The sequence below is a fragment of the Drosophila bipectinata genome, chromosome 3R (genome assembly GCF_030179905.1).
Source record: "Drosophila bipectinata strain 14024-0381.07 chromosome 3R, DbipHiC1v2, whole genome shotgun sequence".
In the NCBI taxonomy this organism is placed as follows: Eukaryota; Metazoa; Arthropoda; class Insecta; order Diptera; family Drosophilidae; genus Drosophila; species Drosophila bipectinata.
In genome coordinates this window covers 28,138,074-28,160,399 of record NC_091739.1, presented here as the reverse complement: position 1 = coordinate 28,160,399, position 22,326 = coordinate 28,138,074, and the positions used below count along the sequence as shown (strand labels likewise).

General features: G+C 40.2%; 3 protein-coding genes across 10 annotated transcripts; 2 read left to right on the top strand and 1 right to left on the bottom strand.

The window, feature by feature from the left end:
- Positions 1-1,615: 1,615 nt before the first annotated feature.
- neo (neyo) lies at positions 1,616-8,213 on the top strand. Its single transcript, XM_017231323.3, has 8 exons — positions 1,616-1,781; positions 4,528-4,968; positions 5,027-5,187; positions 5,260-5,461; positions 5,637-5,888; positions 5,959-6,890; positions 6,958-7,158; positions 7,266-8,213. Exons 2-8 carry the CDS (start codon positions 4,556-4,558, stop codon positions 7,376-7,378), a joined length of 2,274 nt encoding a protein of 757 aa, XP_017086812.2. The 5' UTR covers positions 1,616-1,781; positions 4,528-4,555; the 3' UTR covers positions 7,379-8,213.
- Positions 8,214-8,250: 37 nt separating this feature from the next.
- On the bottom strand, positions 8,251-17,193 carry Atg16 (Autophagy-related 16). Of its 8 annotated transcripts, XR_011443022.1 has the most exons (12): positions 16,830-17,192; positions 16,449-16,710; positions 15,964-16,126; positions 15,188-15,276; positions 13,912-14,375; positions 13,705-13,847; positions 10,528-10,828; positions 10,387-10,471; positions 10,140-10,322; positions 9,852-10,072; positions 9,090-9,268; positions 8,251-9,036 (listed from the first exon to the last, which is right to left on the bottom strand). XR_011443022.1 is itself a non-coding variant. In XM_017231327.3 (10 exons), exons 1-10 carry the CDS (start codon positions 16,927-16,929, stop codon positions 9,979-9,981), a joined length of 1,845 nt encoding a protein of 614 aa, XP_017086816.2. In that variant the 5' UTR covers positions 16,930-17,193; the 3' UTR covers positions 9,705-9,978. The 8 variants fall into 8 exon arrangements, 6 of the variants coding, with proteins under 6 accessions (XP_017086816.2, XP_017086817.2, XP_017086813.2 ...); XR_011443023.1 differs by lacking the exon at positions 9,090-9,268; XM_017231327.3 differs by lacking the exons at positions 8,251-9,036; positions 9,090-9,268 and having other exon boundaries at positions 9,705-10,072; positions 10,179-10,322; positions 16,830-17,193.
- A 1,073-nt stretch (positions 17,194-18,266) lies between these two features.
- Prtl99C (Protamine-like 99C) lies at positions 18,267-19,767 on the top strand. The gene is made up of 7 exons (XM_017254719.3): positions 18,267-18,605; positions 18,670-18,711; positions 18,765-18,830; positions 18,897-18,950; positions 19,014-19,130; positions 19,189-19,308; positions 19,366-19,767. The coding sequence occupies exons 1-7, from the start codon at positions 18,372-18,374 to the stop codon at positions 19,636-19,638; spliced, it is 906 nt and encodes a 301-aa protein (XP_017110208.2). The 5' UTR covers positions 18,267-18,371; the 3' UTR covers positions 19,639-19,767.
- Positions 19,768-22,326: the final 2,559 nt, after the last annotated feature.

Below are 22,326 nucleotides of genomic sequence, written 5' to 3'. Positions count from 1 at the left end.
CGTGGAAAATAATGAGCCTACATTGCGATAAGTGTGCATTATTTTGTAATTAGGAATTATCTCTTAAGTGACCGTAGAAGAAGATATAAAGCAGGCCGGGAACTAAACGTTCGTGTAGCAAGTGATTAAGAAGCTTACTAATTAAGGTACAGAAGCCAGCTGAGTGAATTTTTATGAAAGCAAAACCGCCTCTTTCAATGCCGAGGTAATATATTTCTACCAATTTACAAAATGAACCGTTACATAATAAAGTACAAACGGTTTTTTTAGATAAAAAGTGTTTAAATTACAAAAATATCGTTAGCAAGTTAAAATATTTAACCACATTTTAAGACATATTATTACTATTAATTATTAAAGTATCAAATAAATCTAATCTGTGCTCCATTTATATTTTATATCCCATTTAAATAATGCTTTATTTGTGCCATATATATGGAATATCCCGTGATTCATTCAATAAATGCTAAAACGGACTTTCTTTGGTCTACTTATTATTCATTTTGACGCTTGGCGACTATTTCATCTCTTTTAGTAGCATAAATGGCCAAAATCTCGTCCGTACGCCTTTATTGTTTGTCCAATTTGTTATCAAAGCACGACCCGTTTGTTGAGAAACGGACTCCAAAACTGATTTGCATTAGCTTGACCCATAAATTTGGAAATCAAACACCGTTTGATGGGCTATTCTAGGTTTACATACCAAACTCACTTTGAAAGAGCTGTGCCGCAGAAGCAACACAAATCTTGGCTTCGCTTTGCCAATAAAGTGGGCTATTCAAGTTTCACAGATCGGGAAGATTGGACGATAAGACGACCAATGATCTGTCTGGGCGTTTGAAATTGGGTAAAAGTAAACATTGAAAAGTAAGCCCACACGAATTGTTTCGCTAGATTTAATTTAAGCCGATTAGGCGTGTGCGTCTAGAATAGGAGAAAATGGGTAGGAAACGATTTCACATGTTTACAACACCGGTACTATTAGTGAAAGTGAAAAGAAGTTAAAACGCAACGCGACAGTTAAGAAGAAAAACCCATTACTATAATACGCCCAAGTTTGGGGTTTCAAACATTAAAAGGCCCATAAGAAAATGAATAGAGCTTCGCCGCTAGTGCGGCGGAAACTTAGTCGAAATACTATGTAGTTACCATATAGTAGATGTTATTAACAGGCGAAGAGAGCTGAGCACGGAAAGAGAGAAAACAGGTGCACATTGTTCTCGATCGTTGACCGCTATTACACCTCCCTATGAACGCTATAGCCCCTGGTTGCATCCCCAACAAGTTTGAGTTCGCTCGAGCTCTTTGCGTGTGTAGAGATCGTTCCGTACAGGTGATACGGACCGAGCGGCGCGTATTTACCTTGCCATGCCAACAATTTCTTTTTGTTTGAGATTCTTGTTTGAGGCCCGAAGCATCCAGCCCATTGCTGGCGACTTTCTTTTGTAAGAATTCCATGTTCGGCCGTCTTTCTGTCCCAATCTCTCCAGTTCTCCAACGACTTGCAGGTTGTGCGCTCCACCGAAAGACAACAAACCTGCCTGCCTGACTGCTGGAGCTCACCAGCTCCTCCAGAACTTCTTTAACTAATTTTTATAACAAGTCACTCGGTGGCATTGAAGTCTTCAGTTCTGCGGCGACCATCGTATGGTCAAGTTCGGCTTTATCTTTCTCCGCTGCGTCAAGTGCTATATGTTGCGAAAGTGTTTTGTTCCTAAGTGACTTGGCTAAATTCGGGATAGATTATTTTCAAAATCATACCCATATTTTTTGTTAATTAGGTAATTGTTCAAAGTCATAGTATTGTGGCACGGACTATAAACTATAATTTAGGCAGCTTGGATTTAATTCGGGAGACGCAACTCCCTTACTAAGGTTGTGTACCTGCGCCGAACACAAAGATATTAAAACCTTTTCTGCAGTTTGCTGCAAAATACCAAAGAAAAATCACAACAAAAAATGTTAACCGGTTTATTTAAACGGCAGTGATCAGGCTGACGGATGACTATGCCAGCATTGAAAAAACGGAGACAATCATTCTGAATAAGTGAACTGAAAGACCAAAGAAAAGAGGCTGCTGCTGATGCGGCAACTGCTGCTGCAGATGCTGATGTTGCAGCAAAAACGCACAAAAGCAAAGCACTGTGTGTTAAAATGCAAAAGCATGTTATGTTCTTCAGATACCAGTCTTCAGCTTCCGTCAAAACATTAGCGAACATTAGGACGTCCGTTTTGGCCTGAACTGGACGGCTGGATGACGTGACTTTGATGGCCTGAAGAACGTTAAACTATATCGAGCCCCCTAGACAGTTAAATTACAAAATAATAAACAACCAAATCTAACTAATCGATGGAAATTATGGGTTGTAATTACGTACTCTGACGGTAGATGATGATCATCAAAGTCATCATTGAAACTTTGGCTAAAATTGGAAATTAATTTGGCAGTGTGTGCGATGATATCTACCGTTAAATATTGGTGACTAAAGAAATGAAGTCATTAACACATTCAGAATGGTGAAAGTTTTCGGCGGCTCCGCTCAATAGACGGATTTCTATTGACTTTCTTGGCTGGGTGTAGATCTTTTAATTACATCATGCGTCAGAAAATAGGCTGAATGTGAGTGGAATTGAAGTCGGTCGCTGGAATAGGTTTAGGCGCTTTCGGAAATAAAAAGACTATTAAGGGAAAAGAAATTAAAATCAAGTTAGCAGCTGCTGATCACTAAAACTAAAAAGAAAAGTTTGAAAGTGTTAGGAGGTATAAAAAAAGTACCTAAACTGTATACTTTTTAACTTATTATTGTTTCTAAACGACGATGAAGATTGTTGGTAGCTAAAGTTATGAGTACGCTTTGTGAGCATAACTTGTCACGCTTAGGAAATTCTTATATCTTTCGTTCTCCTGCCCAAAGACATTTCCCTACCAATTATTCTCGCTTTTTGTTTAGAATCGCCATCATAATACTTAAAACCATAAATTCCCGTAGCTTTTCGGCAAGAAATTTCAATTTATCAACTCCGGATTGGGCCCAAGGCCGGTGCTGGTGATCATTTAACTGTAATTGAGGCTATAAATGACGCTTCTCTCTAATCGTTTGTGATCAGCGGCACAGTTAGGCAGTGCTATTTCCTCCTGGTTTCCATACCATTACCGGTTGGGATCGGATCGGGGTTCGAGAGCTGATCGCTGCGGGCGCAGCCACCCAAACTCCACACTACTCAATGGGTACAGACATATCGTATATGTGTGGTGTGGTGTGGTGTGGTGTCTATGCTCTCAGCCAAACAACTTTTGACGATAATCATTGACCTAATTCTTCTGCCGCTTTCTACAAGATTTTTGTACAATAACATGGTCATGGACTCGTTATAATGCAGCTTCCTGAGTGGCCATTCTTTACAAGGCATTGATACATTTGTATGCCAGTACAATGTCCATGTGCAGCAGACCAGACCAGACCAGACCGGACCGTGCCGGGCCGATTCTTTTCACCCAGTGGATTCTCGCTGGGGAAATGAAAAAGAAACATTCAAAAATCTTTCAAGCATTTTAACTCTAATTAAGTTACGGCTCGTTCTGGCCGTTCTGGTGTGTAAAGGTTTATGAATCATATTAACGGTATGTTTTGTGTGTCCGTGTTTGGAGGAAATGCCACAAAGCTTCAAAGATGGCAGATCAGTTTTGGGCAGAAGCGTCGCCACACCGGATTAGTGTAGTCACTTGTCCGTCCGTACGGTCTTCTGAAGAAGAACCCTGTCTCGGGTCCATGTATCTATTACACACAAAACTTTTCAGCACACATGGTTATTCATGAGATACGATGGGATTCACGGAAAATAACTGTAATGCCATCAAGTCCGGCGGCTTAGAATAAATATGGAATATATGTAATTTAATAGTACAGTTAGATCTTAACAGCCAGCAGGCCCATAAGTCATGCTCCAAGTGGGTTCCTAATAAGCAATATACACACTATACCTTTTTCATTGCCTAATATTTAAAATATAGTTGGCGTTATGCATCCAGAATTGGCAATAATCATCTCGCGAAATATGCATTGAGAAAATACAGCAAAAAAATAGGGGAAAAGGGGAGATAGAAAATAGACTGTCTTACCAAACAAGTTCTACATGGTACTTGGCAAAAAATTAGAGCTCATGACCCCTTGATAGTCTTCCCGACGTAACCGTCAATCATAAGCGATGACCATTAAGTTGGCCGTTGCGCAAGAGTTTAGCTCAGCGAACCAGAAAAAATCCAAGCCGTCTAGTGGTGAATAGTGCAAGAGGTCATCGACGTGAGGCCCGTTTCCTCTACAAAGTTTACCAGCCGTGATATTGTTCTCCCAATGGGTAGGGCAATGGGGATACCATAATTCGCGTTACGCCTTATGGCAAACAAATTAATTTGGATAGATTGAGACAATATCCCTGCAACGTACACACATTTTACCATCAAACTAATTTAATAAAAGTAACCCCACACCCTGTAATAGATTGTGTTGTTCTTGGTTTTATTTTTAGGCCTTCTACGTGATATAAAATTTAAATAATGGCCAAGACACCACATCGCATTCGCCTCATGCGACAACTCCTTCTGGCTCTTATGCTTTACAGCGCGGCAGCCGCCAAGGAGCACTTGCGCGTGCGCAGATTGGCCGCCGAATCGGTGACAGCAGCGCCTCTTCCTAATGCCAGCAAAATTATTTCCACCGAAGAGATAGAAGGCCAAACAGAGCTACCTGGAAGTGCGAAGGCTACCCCCATCACCGAAATAAACCAGATTGAATCCGAGTCGGCCACAGTGGTGCCAGCTAATCAGGCGGAGACTCGCAACTCTGCCTATGATGTTCCAGCCTCCTCGGATTTATCCGGTTCGTCGAGTTCGGATGAAGACGGGATCTACTACGACAATGCGCCTGTGGACTGCGACCCAGAACTGGTTGGCTTCGAAATCGTCACCGGGTAAGCTATTTGGTGTTTAATCAGGCAGGAAATATAATAATTCCCTTCTTATGGGAAGGTATGTGTTCTCGGCTCCTGAAAAACTTATGGATTCTCTGCCGGGCACTTTAATGCTCACTGATTGCCTGGAGACGTGCAGAAATAATAAAACCTGCCAGTCAGTTAACTACGAGACCGGGCTTTGTGTGTTCTTCTCGGCCCACGCCGATCAATTGCCGGGTAAGCTACTTACGACATTAACTTAACTAGAGTGTATTTACTTTAAATTATAATTACCTTTCGTGTATGTAGGTGCCCTGACAAAATCACAATTCCCCGTGTTCACCATTTATGGCCAAAAATCATGCCTCTCGGCGAAGCCCTGCTCCCGAGCCTGGTATGTCGATCGTGTACAAAATTATAAGCTCAAGACGGAAGTTAAGCGTACCGTGTCGGTGGCGTCCAGACGCGAGTGCTTTGAACTTTGCCTAAGCGAAAATGAATTCACATGCAGGTAAGAAATTCTGGCCCTACTAATCCATATGGTGAAAAAATTAACAAAATAAACTGTAATCTTTTTAACAATTTATTCAAGTAGCTTATAAATATACTTGAATTATTTAAATTTCGGTTCAGAAAGGAGCTCATGCTCAAGCCCAAGCTAAAACATTTTTCTCCGTGTTCTGCAGGTCGGCTAATTATGAACGAGTCTCTGGAGCATGCGAACTCAGTGAGTTGGATCGCCTAACGCTAGCCGGCTCCAACGCCTTCCAGATAACCGAAGGAAGTGATTACCTCGAGAATCACTGTGTCGAAGAGCCCAATAAGTTGTGCGAGTTCAAACGCCTGCCGGGACGCATTCTGAAGACGGTCGATTCGGTTTATCAGGAAGTTAGTAGCATTGACGAGTGCCGGGAGTTGTGTCTCAATTCGCCCTACAGGTGAGTTATTAAACGACTATTTACTTATAGTTTTTTTTACTAAAACTATTATTATTTTTATAAAAAATAGGTGCCACACTTATGATTACAATGACACCGGCGATATGGTTTGCCGACTTTCGCATCACAGCCGTGCCACTTTGGTCGATGTACAGGAACCCTTCCTGGATGTCCCCGAGGCATCGTCTTACGAGCTGGCCTCCTGCTACAATGTCACCATCGAATGCGGCGGCGGAGACATGCTGGCTCGTATTCGCACCTCCAAGCTCTTCAACGGCAAGGTCTACGCCAAGGGATCGCCCAAGTCCTGCTCGGTGGATGTCAAGAGTGCCCTGGACTTTGAGCTGCGTATGAACTATCATGATCTCGAGTGCAATGTCCGACAGAGCAGTGCCGGGCGCTACGTCAACGATATAATCATCCAGCACCACGACATGATTGTGACGTCGTCCGATCTGGGATTAGCCCTGGCCTGTCAGTACGACCTGACCAACAAGACTGTCAGCAACGGCGTCGATCTGGACGTACGCGGCGATATTCTGCCGGCACTCTCCGAGGAGGTTATTGTCGAGTCACCGAACGTTATCATGCGCATCACCTCTCGAGATGGCTCCGATATGATGCGCTCCGCTGAAGTCGGCGATCCGCTGGCTCTGAAGTTCGAGATCGTTGACGAGCAGAGCCCGTACGAGATATTCATTCGGGAACTGGTGGCGATGGACGGTGTGGATAACTCGGAAATTACGCTGATCGATTCCAATGGCTGCCCGACAGACCACTTCATCATGGGACCCATTTACAAGGCCTCCCTCTCCGGCAAGGTGCTGCTCTCCAACTTCGACGCCTTCAAGTTCCCCTCCAGCGAGGTGGTTCAGTTCCGGGCCCTGGTCACGCCATGCATGCCCAGCTGCGAGCCAGTCCAGTGCGAGCAGGAAGACACCAGCGGCGAATTCCGGTCCTTATTGTCCTACGGCCGTAAGAAGAGATCGCTAAACTCGACAGGTGGGTTAATCAGAGGGGAGACACTCGCCGCAACGATTATTTGATGTTCATATAATGCTCTTTGCAGTTGATCTACCACGTACACGTCGCGATATTGACACCTCGAAGAAGGCGGCTCCCAGTGATATGCTGCTGGTGCAGTCCATCCAGATTACAGATAAGTTCGGCTTCAAGCAGGACAAGCAGGAGAGCGGCGACTATTATGACGGCAATGAAACCACGTTTACGGCCAACGAGGAGGGGCACGGGTTCTGCGTAAATGCCATTGGTAAGCTCATTAAATTTGATTCGGGAACGTGTAATTCCTCAGACGGCAGCCATTAAAGTCCTTTTAATATGCTCACTTTTATTATTTCTCCTTTTTATGCCTCTCAGGCCTCATCACAGCCGCCACTATATTCCTGCTAACACAGTTGGCAGTGATTGCTATTTGGACGTACTGCTACCAACGCCGCCAGAAACTGCAGCCGTACCAGCACTCTTACTAACCAGAATCGATTAATTCTTACGCATTAACTTTACACAATACCGTCTAAGCTACGAAAGGTGCAATCAATATTTACGCAATGTTATACGCAATGCTGATTAACTGCTATGAATACCCGTCGTCCTGATACAACATCCGCTACTTAGCCTTATCTAGTCAGTGCACGATTTTAGAGAAAATGAAAATTTCAAGTGTTCTTGAAGGTGTCTTGTTCGGTGGAATTCGGAGATTGTTTGCATTGCAGCAGCCATGGCGTTCAAAACCCCTCGTGTGTTGGGTTTTTTCTTCTCTCATTTAAATGGAGGATTCCCTACTTATAAAGGAAGTTTGACGTCTGCATTGAACTTCTTTTGTGACTTCGGAAGTTGGTTGAAAAACAGAGGAAACTAATGCATATTACTTTAACTAACCTTTGAACACGTTTCCAAGCCGTATTCCCTAACCATGTGTCGAATGGGTCTTAATTAAGTTAAGCAATATAATTTATTGACCATCAACTAAAGCCCTTTAGTGTTATCTCACAGAAACTAATTTTATGCATATTACTGCATCATCCTTCAAATACGTTTCTGAGCCGCGTCCTCTGACCATCGTGTATCGAATGTATTTTGTAAGCAACATATATAATTTATTGACCATTAACGACAGTCCTTGCCTATTCAACACTTGATGTTATCCCACAGAACTCATTTTATAAATACTTTTAAGGCATCCTTCTTTATGCGCTTTATGTAAAAGTAAAAGGGTGTTAAATCGCTAGTTTTAAGTTCTTGAGAATCATTAAATTAATTTTTATGAAAGGATTTACAATAAAAAGAAACACATTCTAAACTACACTGCTAATGCTTAATTTTCTGAGGGCCCGACTTGGAGCCTTACCCACGCATCGCAAATTGTGCGAATCGGAGTCGGAATGCAGACAACAGACACCTGCGAATTATTATTTATACTTCAATAAAACTTAGAATGCATCCGCAACTGTAAAAGCGACTCGAGAGGTTCCTGGAACATGCTCACTTATAGTCGCCCAAAATGCACGACACAAAACGCTGCCCCTCATCTCGTGGCGGCGACAATGAGGCAGTCAGGCAGGCAGGCAGGCTGGCTGCTCCAAGCTGGGCAACGATTCACTTTTCGATGTGGGCAGAAAGGTCCAAATGTCGTGCTTGTTTTCCTTCATACCATATGCACTGCATACTGCGACGAGAGGTCCCATCTTCATTATGGTGTACACCTGTAGCTGGAGTTGCCGGGATGGAGAGATCCATCCAGCGACAGAAAGTATCTAGCAGCTGTGTAAGTATCGTTAGCTGCAAGCCGCTTGTGTGAATCATGCAAATAAATGCACCCTCAGCACAACAGGAAACAGGCTTCGTGCAGATTTGTATCTTTATCTGCTCTGGAGGAGCGCTCGCATACGGGAAAGTGACTCCTGTCTGCCCGTCACTTCTTTGACTTTGTCTTCGCCTTCATAGCCTTGGCAACCAGAGTAGTTGACTGAATTCCTCTCAATTAATTTACCTAGCAATGCATCTTGAACGACACTACCCCAAGAAGTACCACATACAATATGCATGTGGACTAGTTGAGAGCCCCACAAAGATTTAATATCGCTGCGCTACTTAGCGTTTAGTTGTAGTTCTTGTTTTAAAGTATAATCTGAAAAGATTCTTAATTAAAGCATGCATGCAAGGCGATAAAAATGAATGTACGTTAGATTTGTAATGATGGTGCCGTGGTTATTTTTTCTCCTCGCTCAATTAGAGATTCCCAGTGTCGATTGTGCTCCGTCAGCACACGAAATAATTGGTCGGTTGTGTTCCCCAATGGCACTCGGCATTCGTGCCAAGAATATGCAGAAATTAAAATAAATCACGTCCAAAGGATGTACCTAGAGGAGTTTTTGTTGGCATTATTGATGGAAATTGAGCTTCTCAATTCAGGGAATAATAGACCGGCTATAAAAAGACTAAACGACTTGATGGACTAATGAATTTTTAAAAAGCAAGCTTTTAATTTTTTTCCCCCAATATTTTACCATATTTTGCAAATGAGAATTGATGATTTTTTCGGGGCCCATTCAATAATTTACGAATTCCACAGATTCTTTGCACACACAATATATATATATTAGCTTTTATACATTGAATAGAATTTGGATGTCTTAAGTTATGAAGGAAAACGTTTAAACAAAATAAAATAAAGCGGCTTCTTTGTTTAAATATGTATGTGTATAAAATGTTATAAAGGCCCTGTGTTGTTAAATCGTCTGCCAAAAAAAATATATTTATAAATACATTTAAATTGGTCATATATGCAGCCCAATGTGTCTATGTATATATAATTTTATTTTTACAATAGGAAAACATGTACTTATACTCTAATATATGAATTGATACAATTTGTATACACTATATGCTTCTCAAGTATAAATAAAATAATCAAATAATTAAAACAGTCGGCACTGGAATTACCTCGTCCAATCGCCAACCGCATTTACTATTTACAGCAGACTCCGCATGGCCGCACAATTTATTACAGCTCTGACTATAAGCGTTTCAGTGATTTGGAACTGACTGACATTTATGGCAACATTGGGGGCTACGAATCCGAGTAGATGATGCATCGCTTGTGCTTTCCAACAGAAGCCAGCATATTGTTGTTCGGCGACCAACTGACTGCATTCACCGCGGTGCTGAGAAAACGATTAAAGTTGTACATTTATTAGGCTTGTAATTTAGTAATAAAATTTGCTAATTTACTTAGGCTTAACTCTATTCTTATTCTTATCTTCTTCCCACCTGTGTCCCTTAAGCGTGGCTTCTAGGAAACCATTTACATTCCAAATGTATATTGCTCCATCCGCCGATCCGCAAGCGATCTTCAAGCCGCTCGAGTTGAAGGAAGCCCGAGCAAAATCACAGCTGATTTTAAAGTGTTCATTTCTAATAGATATCACAAGTAATAAGTAAGATATTTTGAATCAATTAAGACTCGTTCTAGACTTACGTGAACGTGGATATAACTTGATTTTTGCGTAAATCTAATAATTTAATAGTATCATCTCTTACAGAGCATATGAGGTAATTGCAATCTGTTGAAAAAGTATACTTAGAAGTGATATTTTAGCTACTGAGTGATATAATCCACCTTTTGACAAATCCAGCGAGGTGATTTTAGCTGGCATAAGGACATCGTCTGCCTGCTTCTCGGTTCGTATGTCCCAGAATCGGATCTTCTTATCATAATGCCCGCTAATGATCGTGGAACCCAGGCTGTCGGTGGTGACGAGATCGTTGCAGCTCGATCCAGCAAATTTCGTTTCTATACAAGCAATGCTGCGCAGATCCCAAATCTTTAAGGTACGATCATGACTTCCGGTCACCACTTTAATGGGCTCTTGGACGTATTTAGCAGCCATTACTTTTCCACTGTGACCCGTCAGCGTGTGCTTCAAGAGAGTAAAGATTTAAATACACAACGGTTAGACCAAAATTATGTTATAGGGCAAAAAGCTGTTTTTTTTTTGCAGATATAAAACAAGAGATCATATTCCAATGGCAGCAGGGACAAAGGAACGCCAACACCTCAGGCCATCTCTGGAGTGAGTAGCCTCCACTTGGAACGGGCTAATTACCCCCGGGTTAGTATCTTTCACCAGAACGGTGTGTAATTAAAAGAAGTGTCCGTGGACATTAAAGAGGCTGCAGACATTTAATTACAGCACTATAAACTTGGCCAACCAACTCAAAGTTCTAACTTGTATGGGCAACTGTGTCTGAAAATTTATTGGCATAGGTCGTTGGTGAGCCACTTTATTTTTGTTTATACTGTGGGCTTACTTTTTTTCGCCCATAGCTGGATGAATGTCATTGACACATTAGAGGGGGATCTGAGAATTCTGGATTACTTATCTTTCGACAAAGATGCATTATCAAGAAACCAGATTAGATATAAAGACTTCCGTGGGATCAACAATTAAAAGAGAAATGGAAATGAAAAATGTATAAGACTAACTGAATACAATGTGATACCACAATAAAAAAAAAAGTTATGACAGAAAAAAGATAAATCTACGACTCCTAAACCTAGTTGCATATATCTTTTCATTAGCGTATAATCAACGTGTCGAGAAAGTACTACTTGAATATTTTAAAATATAATAAAGTCATCCAAACATTCAATAATACATGGCTTGTACAAATATGGTATATCTCTTACAAGATATATGTTACATATCCCAAGAGTCCGAATCTCAACCGGCAACCGGTCAAGTCGAACGGTCAATGTACGCGCATTGTGGCTTGAAGAGACTTCGGCTTTGGAGCGGAGATGCGTCTTACCTGGTGGTGGCAGACCATCAAACATGTTTGACCGGGGCTCTCTCATCTGGTGGAGTGGAGAGTTGGAGAGACTGAGCAGAAGCCCCTCTTCTCTCTAGACCAGACTTGCCGGTTACTGCGTGAGCTTGGCTCGAGCTCTTTCGTCTAATAACATAGATTCGAGCCGCTCTTAAAAAGTTCAATTTGAAGCAACCCCGCAGTTTGTTTAGCACCGAAAAACATGTTATCAACGAAACCGGTGGCAGGAAATTTCTGCGAAACCACTCCACACATCTGCGTGGTGAAAAGCCAGCATTTCAGCCAGGTGACACTTTAAAGTGGGGTTCAAGAAATAAAATAATCATGCAAAAATGCACTTCAAACTATGCAATTATAATTAAGATGCTATAAACCCACAACCGATTTTAATGGTCGTACCAAATTATCTGATGATAAGGATTACCAGTATTTATTTTATGGGTCAACTAGATTTTGATGCAATAAAATCCAAAAGAAACCACATACTTTGGGATATTTGTAAGAAAAAACCTTTACCGATAATATAATATGATATTACATTAAAGGTAAACAAAAGGATGGACGCATACGAAGATCATATACCCTTAAGATTTATTTTAGGCCTTTAGGGCTAATACTCTTGCCCACTTTCTAACGAATTTATGATACCCACCCAGAGTATTTCAAATGCTGCAATAATAAAATGATAATAACTCAGTATAGAACTGCAATCAGATGACGATGACGGTTTGATCGCATTGTGGCCAGAGGCCGTACAAGTCAGTGTGCTCATTTTAATGCTGCAGTTCAGTGGCGGCGGCGGCGGCGCTATTCTTCAGTTACAGTTTCCAGTTGTGCGCAAAAGAACCGTTTAAATGTCAATCCAGAAATACCAGTTAGAAGAGTCGGTGTATCTCACGGATAGAGAAGGCGGAGAAGCAGGAAGAAACTGCACTTGTATGTTTATTCGCATGTTGACGATGTGCAGCATAAATGGATGAAGTTGCGGATCTGGCCTGACCAGGCGGACGAGATGAACCTTGGGGTAAGGAAGATTATGCTGCTGCGCCAATTCAGGCCAACACACATGTATTTGTGGCTTTGACTCTAAACTTTCCTAGCCATCGCCTATTATTTATGGTCATCAGTTAAAAATCGTTTTTCGATTCATCTGCCATGGGAACCCAAAAAATCACACCCATATAAATTTATTAACCTGCGGTTTTGCGAATTTCTCTAGAACCGACAAAGAGCTCCCACATAAAGGAGGGAATGGGTAATAAAATAAATTGATCGAAAGCGAGTAAATATGTGGAGCAGAGGTAAGGTATTTATTTGGACCAAATTACCTTTAAAACTTTCTACTCGGAATCTGCGAGGTAAGTAGGAAGAAATATCCCAAGAACCTTTGAAGGTTTTTACGGGTATATCATTGTCAAAAGGCTTTATTTACTACATCAGTAAACAAATTTGTTTGCCGCCAGCATCTCTGTTGTGTTTACCAGCGAGTTGTTTACTTTTCGCCTTTTTCCAAGTTAGAAAGCGGCAAACATGCAAAATTTATTTATAAACATTGACATTGGTATGGTGTGTGTAGATGTGTGTGTGTGCACATACGTTTTATTGTTAGAATAAACAAAGTTGAAATAAATAGAAAAAAAAAAAAAACACAAAACCAACAAGAGGCCAGAACAGAAATTCTTTAAAATCAAGGCATCAAAGAAATCTGTTTTTTATTTTCAACGCCACAGTAGAAACGGAAAGTATTGTTTCGGTCTTGTGCCTTAAGCAGAAATCCCGTGATTGTGAATTATTTTACCAGCCTGAATGTAAAATTGTGTTTTTGTGCTTTCATTCACGAGATGTTTGTGAGATTGTTCCTGGGCGTGCATAATTTAGTACTCATTGCTTTTGAGTGGCCCATAAATTTGTCAACATTTGAATTACCCTGTGTTTTATTGAAAAAAGAAATAAGTATTTGGCTTACCCTCAACCGATTGTCCATTACCGTCCATACTCTGGCACCATAATCATTTGATGTACCCAGAATATACGCCCCTGTAGAATCAAAATCCACGGAATTAATCCCGGCGCTGCTCCCGCTAAGAACAGCGCGTGGCTCGGTTGAATCTATTTATGAAATAAATCAATTAATTAGTCATTCCTAAAGGTGAATATCCTGCGATGTGCTTACTTTTCCCAATATCCCACAGCTTGACTTTGCGATCAGCGCCACCTGTAGCCACCATCCGCTCCACGGGACTCCAGCGCACCGCATGCGATTCGTTTTCGTGGGCCTCGAATTTCATAAGTATCTTTGTCGGATTCGCCTGACCCAAATAACCTGTTGCTTTTAGAGCATCAATGGAAGCCCGGGTGTTCTCAGTAACTTCGCCGGCTGTAAAACGAGCGCTAATATATTCATTATCATCGAGACCTATAGCCTCCATGGCGCCATTAATTGTCGCTTCGTCAAAATCGTCGTCACCGCCGATAATGCCGCCAACAAACTGGGCAGGACTCGTGGAGTTTCTTTGAATCGGTGTTGGTCCGGGCGTCGGTGATATATTGGTCGAGGAGCTGGGCTCTCGCACGGCGTCCTCGAGATCTCGTTTCAGTTTGGCCGATCGTTTCCTGAAAATTGACGGCAGTCTTTTTCTAGATGTTTTTAAAAACGGTTATACATTTATATTGAACCAAAAATTAAAGTAGCAAATCAGAATCAGAATGAATGGCAATCATCGAAATATTCAGCTAAATGTGGTCCGTTCTACTCCTTGGCGAAATGTGTTAACATGTGTTAGTGGAAAATACAAATATATATATATGTATATTTATTACATGCAGCTTGTAAAGTTTCCTTTAACCTTTTAGTAATTGCAGTTCCTGTGTTCCGCATAATTCGGTTATTCATGCTTGTCGTATGGTTGGTGGCAATAAAGTGTGGTTTTTATTAACACAATAATATCAGGTGGTGGGTCACTGTAATCTCCAAGCAAATATTTAATAATAGCTAATTATTGAATCATACAAGTTATAGAGACTCATAACTCATCAAGTTCTTCCTACCAACAAACTCATAAAGTAGAAATGGGGAAAACAATAAAAAAAAAACACCTTTAATGAACTTTATCTATGTAGACATCCTGATTATCCTGTTCCACACTAATAAATCGATTCGAGGGTAATATTAATCAATAAACAGATAACAGTCTCCGCATGGAAATGTTTTTCCTTTTGTATGTATTTTGTTGACAGTTTACATGTGACTTTTTATCAACAATCTTTTATAAGCATTAGATAAGCTGCGCGATTAACCATTTTTATATGTATGCCTGGGCTTATCGTGACACGAAAATGCATTTATGTACATGTATATTAATAATTGCAGAGATAATATAAGGTTTAATGTTTTGCATGTGATGCTCATGTAGAAATGCTTTTAATATTAGTTTTCTAAAGAAGCGTACCTTATGATGCTCTCGTTTTCCTCGTTCAACTTGTCAGCATCCTTCGACTTGTAGCGCATCAGACGGTCGAGCAGACAGCGATTTTCATCCTGCGAATCAGTTGAAAACGAAAAGCTTTTTAGTAGACGCCTTTTCATATTTAAAATATATCTATATTTATTCCGATTTAGTTCCCACGAGAGCTGTTTTACGCGATGAACGCTAATGTGCTACTGGATCGCCATCGAAAAGATAGCAAGCTTTTCCCCAATGAACGAATATATTTATGGGGCCTAATGATTGGAGCCATCTGCCACACATTTTCGGAATAGACCACCGAATACCGTATAATTTCACCTTTCAATAATTATACATCGATGATGCACCAACCATATTAATTTTATTGTAAGTCCTGAGGTTAACTACTGTCATAAAAATTGTATAAGCGATAAAGACAATAATTTTAAGTTATTAGGTTATATATGGCACTTAAGTATGTGATTTAATTGCATTAAAAATATTGGCTGTGGGCCAATCGATAGGTCATTCACATTTATAAAGATAATAAAGAAAGAGGACCGTGATACTAGAAGCTCCGCCATACCTTGGCCCACCTTGGAGACTATTACTTACAACTATTTATTTTCATTCACTGGCTAGACACTATCAATTTTCCAAATACGTTCAATTTCAATATAAATATAGTATAAAATTTATTAAATACAATTTTAAGACGCAAATCTACTAACACAACGCTATGCTGATCGTGTAAAAATGTGCGTATTCGTGCTACTTACTTGGACGCCCCGCAATTTATCCTCGAGTGAGCTAAATGCTAATTGCAAAGCCGTATGCTCGTCCAGCATGGTGTTGTTCAGTTTCTTGAGTTCCTCTAAACTAGAGTGAAGTAGCTGCACTTCAGCCCGCAGCCGATTGTTATTCGTTTGCTGCTCGGCAAGGCTAAAAAAAAAAAGTAATGAGTAACCTTAATCAAAAGATGATGATGAAGGTTATTCCAATTTTCACACTTTTCAAGGATTACAATTATAATGTTGAAGCGCTTTCATCGAGGTCATGACCAACCAGTTCAACTGGATAGGAAGCAAATTTGAAACAAAGCTATCAAACTGGTTTCAGGGGTCACATCTTTAAATTAACCCAAACTTTAGACACCTTTTGCGTTAATAACAATGAAATTTCCATTGGATTGGACTGATCCTAGCTATATTTTCGTGTTGCTTTGCTTGTGTGAAAATTGAAATGGGATAGTTGGGGTAGCCACCTGTGTTCTTTTTCTGCAATGATTGTTCTTTGTTGCTCCACTTTCAGGTTTAAGTCGACGATTAACTGGGAGTTTTCACCCTTTCGCTTGTGCAGCTCCGTGAGCTCTTCCTGCTGGGCGAGCAGTTTCTTCTCTAGCGTGGCAATGGCTACATTAGAGCCGGTACCACCTGTTGACACCGCACTGCGTAGCTGTTCATTTTCCACAGACAGCTTCAGGTTGTCCGCTTTCAGCTGGGCGACATGGTCAATTAATCGGTTGTCTGCAAAATGAGGGCAATTAGAATTTTTGGTGACAATTGACTCAATGGATGGGTAGCCAGCGTAACAGAGGGGGGTGCTATTTGGGGCTCCGTCGCAGCAGCTGACGCTCCCCGCTTACTTTGTTCTATGATTTCCTTGAAGTTATCGCATTCCTTGCGGTTGCGTTCGCGTAATCGTCTCACAACATGCGCTCGCCACACATGTTCCTCCGTAGACATCTTTGTGATGTGCTTGCCACCCGATTCTCCGGAATTTACTTATTATTTAGCCTGGCCAAGTCCAGGCACTCGCTTTGACGTTCTCTCAATTGAAGGCGTTGTGGGGACAGTTGAGGTGTCGTCTTTGATTTGCATTGCCCTCGATGGGCGCTATAAGCTATCGCCCAGAAATCGCATAATTGTTTTTAACCAAATATGCTATTAGAGACGAATTTATAGTTAACAACAATAACACCAAGAGCACAGTGTGGCTGTTTATCTTTGGGCCTACAATACTATTATTTATTTGGTTTTGGCCATACTGTAAAAATCTAACGAAGTTATCGATAAAAACCAATCAGTCAACATGTATCGACTTATATTCGATTAGTTAGCGGTCAATTTTGAATTGCTAAATATCTGATAAAAACAGCTAGGTAAAAGTTGCGAAATTAAGATTTCGAATTTATTGTATATCCTTATGTATTGGATAAATTATTCTTGGTATTGGATAAATTATTATAAACATTTATTTTTCTTTGCCAAATACAAATTCAAACACGTTATTTTGAACTTTCAATGTTTAAATATTGTTCATCCTCCTGAATGGTCTGAGCATCCGCTTGTTTTGAAGCATTAACTGCTGGTGTAATTTTCTATCCATTTGAATTCCAACCTGTTGTCTTGTGTAAAGATTTTTGATCTTGAATTCCGGAATTACTGCTTGTTTTATGACAAAAAGGAATGAGCCAGCCAAAACAGTCGTTGGTACGGCTAAGATACAAGGCTCGAATCGGAGATAGAAGTCATCATCCATGAATATCGAAAGCATAATGAAGCGCACAAAATGATATATGATGATTTCAAGATTGCACCACACAAAGATCGCGGCGACCTCTAGAATTATAAGCGATAGTATTGTGTCAACAAAGAACTGTATAGCACACGGTAAGTTGTAGTAGTGGGAGGAATACGCATTCAGATTTGTGGCTAAAAGCATAACGGCTCCAATATAAATCCAACTGGCCAAGGGTGGAGCAGGTGAGCAGTGATTGGGTTCTGGACTGAAATAGACGGCTGTTTCGGTAGCCAGATGGATAAACCCCGCAGTAATAATCGCTAATGGACGCATAATTGAACTATAACTTTTCTCTGACCGTATAAAACATAATTTTGCATCAACCTAAGCTTTGCTTTCACGAAAATTTTTTGAAATACTAACAAAGGACTACTTTTCGGGTCATAAATCTTGAATCTTGACCAAATCGACTTCATTTCATGTCTGTTTTTAAAAAAATCTAAATCAAAGTGGGCTGTTGTATACAAAAATATTTGACAAATGGGATGCGGTATGAAAAATTCTCATTCAGATTTAGAAATTGTGAGCTGACGGACCTTAAAAAAAGGGAATAATAAAATTAAAAGTTCCAAGCTCCGAAAAATAAAAAGTGGATAAAATTAAAATGGCTGTATCTAAACATAATTTAAAGAAGGCAAGGAACACCTGTAGCAACTTAAAACGTAATTCCATATACAAGAAGCAAAAAGTAGCACGCATTACTACCAATGGGTACCTCAACTATTTGAGGGAGTTCAAACAACAGTTTTGTGGATTATCCCCCCGAGACATGGTGCGTTTCGGAGCTTTGGAATGGAATAAGTTAATGGATGAAGAAAAAAAGATCTACAAGAATTTGGTAATCGTAGTTTTCTATTCATATAACCGTATTTTTCTAAAAAAAAATTATTTTATTTGTTCAGTATAAGCAGGAAGAATGCGCTGCAGAAGTATTAAACGAAGAGGTACGTATAGAGGGAAATAATAAAAGGCTATTATTTCATTATATTCATATTAGGAACAAATAAATGCCGATGAGTCAAATTATTCGAGCTCTGAGACAAGTGTTCCCATCAAAATGGAGGTAAGCTAGTTAAAAACAAAAAATATATTTTTTAATTTGAACAACATTTATTCTCCTCATTAAAAGGTGGACGAGTCTTCTTCAGTATTGCAACTTGAATCTAGTGTAGAAATTCAAAAGGTAACAGATATGATACTTCAAAAGAAGACTACATTATTTTATATTCCAATATTTGAATTTTAGAGCCAGAAGGCGGATAATATAAGTCTACCAGATGAGTGTGGGTCGGAAGAAATATGCCTTTTATGCCGGAAGGATATTGGCTCATCGCACCATAGACATGAGAGTCCTGAAACAAAGGTCAGAAGGAGGTGTTTTTGGTGTTAGTCTTTTAAATGATTTTTTCTTCCCAAATCAGAATAGCGATTTATTCTCTGATGATTTAAAACTAACAGAATCATCTCAAATTTCTTTGGAAAATGCTTGGCTTGCCAAAGAAACCAAGCGTCTAAGGGAAAAGGAATGTTCTAAAGTCAAGGTACTGCCAATTTTTTTTTGTACCCATTCCTACGGCTAAGTTGCTTTTCTTTATTAGACTAAGTCAAAACCTTCGAAGTCAAAGGGCAAGGATAAGGTGTGCAAGTCAAGAAAGACACATAAAAATGATTTCAAACACGACAAAGGCTCACTTGGATCTGCTTCTGCCTATATTAACTTTATGAAATCATTTGTCAAACAATATGGTAACGTGAAATCTAAACAATTGATAAAATCAGCAGCCTATCATTGGTCCAAATTGAAGACAAGCGAGCGAGCCAAATTCGAAAATCCTTCTTTTATGCAATTTAAAAAACCGAGAAAGCATTAAGCCACATTTCATACTCTTAGACAAATGTATTTATTTACGAGAAAATTTTAAGTTTGTGTAACAATATTTTTGACCAGTAATAAACGGAAATTCTCTTTGTTGTTGATTGAGATTAGTAAAGTATTGAAAGTGTGAAAAGGCTATTCAATATACTTGGCACTGGCAACATGGCTGTCCAGCGGTGGTGGCTGTCCAGGTGACTGGAGAGCCTGCCGTGGTATTTGTTCGGCTGCTGCTAAACTACGCAGAACATACATACGTGTAAGTTTTCTAAACACGCAAAGGCAATTAAAATTTTTAAGCGACATACGAACCCCCACGAATTGCACGCAGTTAACAGGGAGCTGGACATCCCACAAAAAGATTGACTGCAGCAGCCCCCAATGCGGGAAAACAGGAAAGGTGGACTGGAAAAGCCACTGCGAAAAACAGGTGCTCTAACACATTTCAATAAGTATCGTATAGTGTCAACAACTCTGCGTTAGAGTGTATAATATTTCTCTGAAGGGGAAAAATGCTTGCGTTTAAGAAATATTACTCATACGCTATGTGGACCCAAAGTTTGAACCGGAAATTGAAAGCTTGCATTTATTACTTTGTAAAATACTATTTTATTGCAAGATAATTTCTTATTTATGAACATTTTGCCCTTCTAGCCAAACGTTTCCCACTACCGCTTTAATTATCGAGAGGCGCCTTTTAATTGTACAAGCACCTTAAATAGAAATTATAACCAAATGTAATTGGTATGCTCCCAAGCTGGCCATAAAGTAGGAGTACCCGAATGGCGATTGCCCTGGAGTTGTACAACATATCGTATGCTTAATGCATAACTAATGAAGCGGCAGCTCCTACGTTAGTGGCACGACGCTCAGAGTCGCTTGTGGCTGTTGTGTGTTATTGTATTTACTCGGAGTTTGGCGAGGCTGTCACTAGGACATGCCACAATTGTTGGCCTTTAATGCCGCAAACTCGCAATCGCCGATGTATGTACACAGGTCTGGTCGTTTTGGTTACAAAAACGTTTCGTGGTCCGCCAAGTGCCGCTGACGCCATCGAATTAGATTACAAAAACCGCTTTTTTGCCAACCGAAATGAAAAAATAAGAAGTTAACTAATTAGATAGCCGGTTCACTGAACTGTACATTTTGGTAATAACAAAAGCATTCTGCATTTATTATAATGGAAAAATATAAAGTTGATTTACTTTATCGCAGAACTCATTTGCATGAGATCAAACCCTGGGAAATGAAATTGCTGGCTAGCAGGCGTAATTCGCTCCTTTTTCATATATATTTTTATTTTTCTTTTATTTAGACTGTCTATATGTATATGGTGTGTGTGCTCTATGAACTACTATACACGGAGTGTCCCAAGTGAGCATGCGATGGTACTCATAATCTGCATCCAGAATCTAATTCAATTAAGCAATGTTAATGGCCTGACTTCGGGACGTCTACAGTTGTGGTCAGAAGTGTAGTATATAGATTATATATCGAACCATATGTGTTGAGTGTGTAGGTAAGTGGGAAGCCGCATAACGTGAGCCCGCACCCAAGATGTGTATTCTCGACTCTGGATTGAATTTCCACCTTATAAATCGGCCCATCTACTCTGTACTTTTCTCCTAACCACAACTGTGTGTGGATACACGGACATGCGGACACATGGACAAGCGGACACACGGACACATGGACACACAGGCCACTATGCCGGACCGAAACTGATCTTGGCAAAGTGATTGTTCGTTCAGCTGGCCCGGCTAGGCTCGACTCGGCCCGGCAAGGCATCTTTTGGTTATTTGGTGCGCATTGGTTCCAAATCGAACTGTTGTTATTTTTAGTAGCTGGAATGCAGTGCTACACTCGAACGCTGTTGTGGAGCAATTAAAGCGAACTAAGAATGATTTAACTGTTGCCCCCCGCCCGCCTTAGCGATCGTGTGAGACGGCCAGAACAATGCGGCTATTATGGGTGTTTTCTTTTCCCCAATAAAAAGCCCAACAAGAAAAGGGGAATTGTAAAATATTCCAATTTAGCTTACAAATTATAAACTTAATGAATGCTAATGTTATTAGTTGCCACAAGTTTAGTTTAAGGTTGGCAAAGTCTTTTCTTCTGGGTGGGTCATTTTCATATAGTGCTGATGGCATAATTTTTAAATAAAGACCTGGCATAATTTGATATTCAAAAAATAGCCAATAAGCTTATTATACCCTAACGTCAGGTACCTCAGCTTTTACCATTGTTGCAATATAAGCAAAATCGACTTCAATTTTCTGCCAAAAACTCTCGACTTGCACTCGGGTTCTCGAGAACGTATACTACACTGATTTAAAATGCGAATTTAAGGGAAATTCGGTAGCTGGGAAACCATATAACTTTGGCTGACACATTTTGTTTAAAACGTACTTATATATCCGGTTCTCAAAGAGGCAGCCACACAATAAAAGACACAAAGATGATAATAAATTTACCTTTGTTATTAGGTTTATCTCACCATTCATGTACCGGATATCTAAGAGCCGTTCTTTGTTTTATGTCGGCATAAATAAATCATTTACCAACTCTTCCAGCAAAATTAGATCGCTCAAACCAGGGATTTATTCACAATCGATCACCAGGCCGTTTCAGATTGCTTTTTCTAAGAGTATAAAAATGCAGACTGCAATAATGAAATACAAGTAAA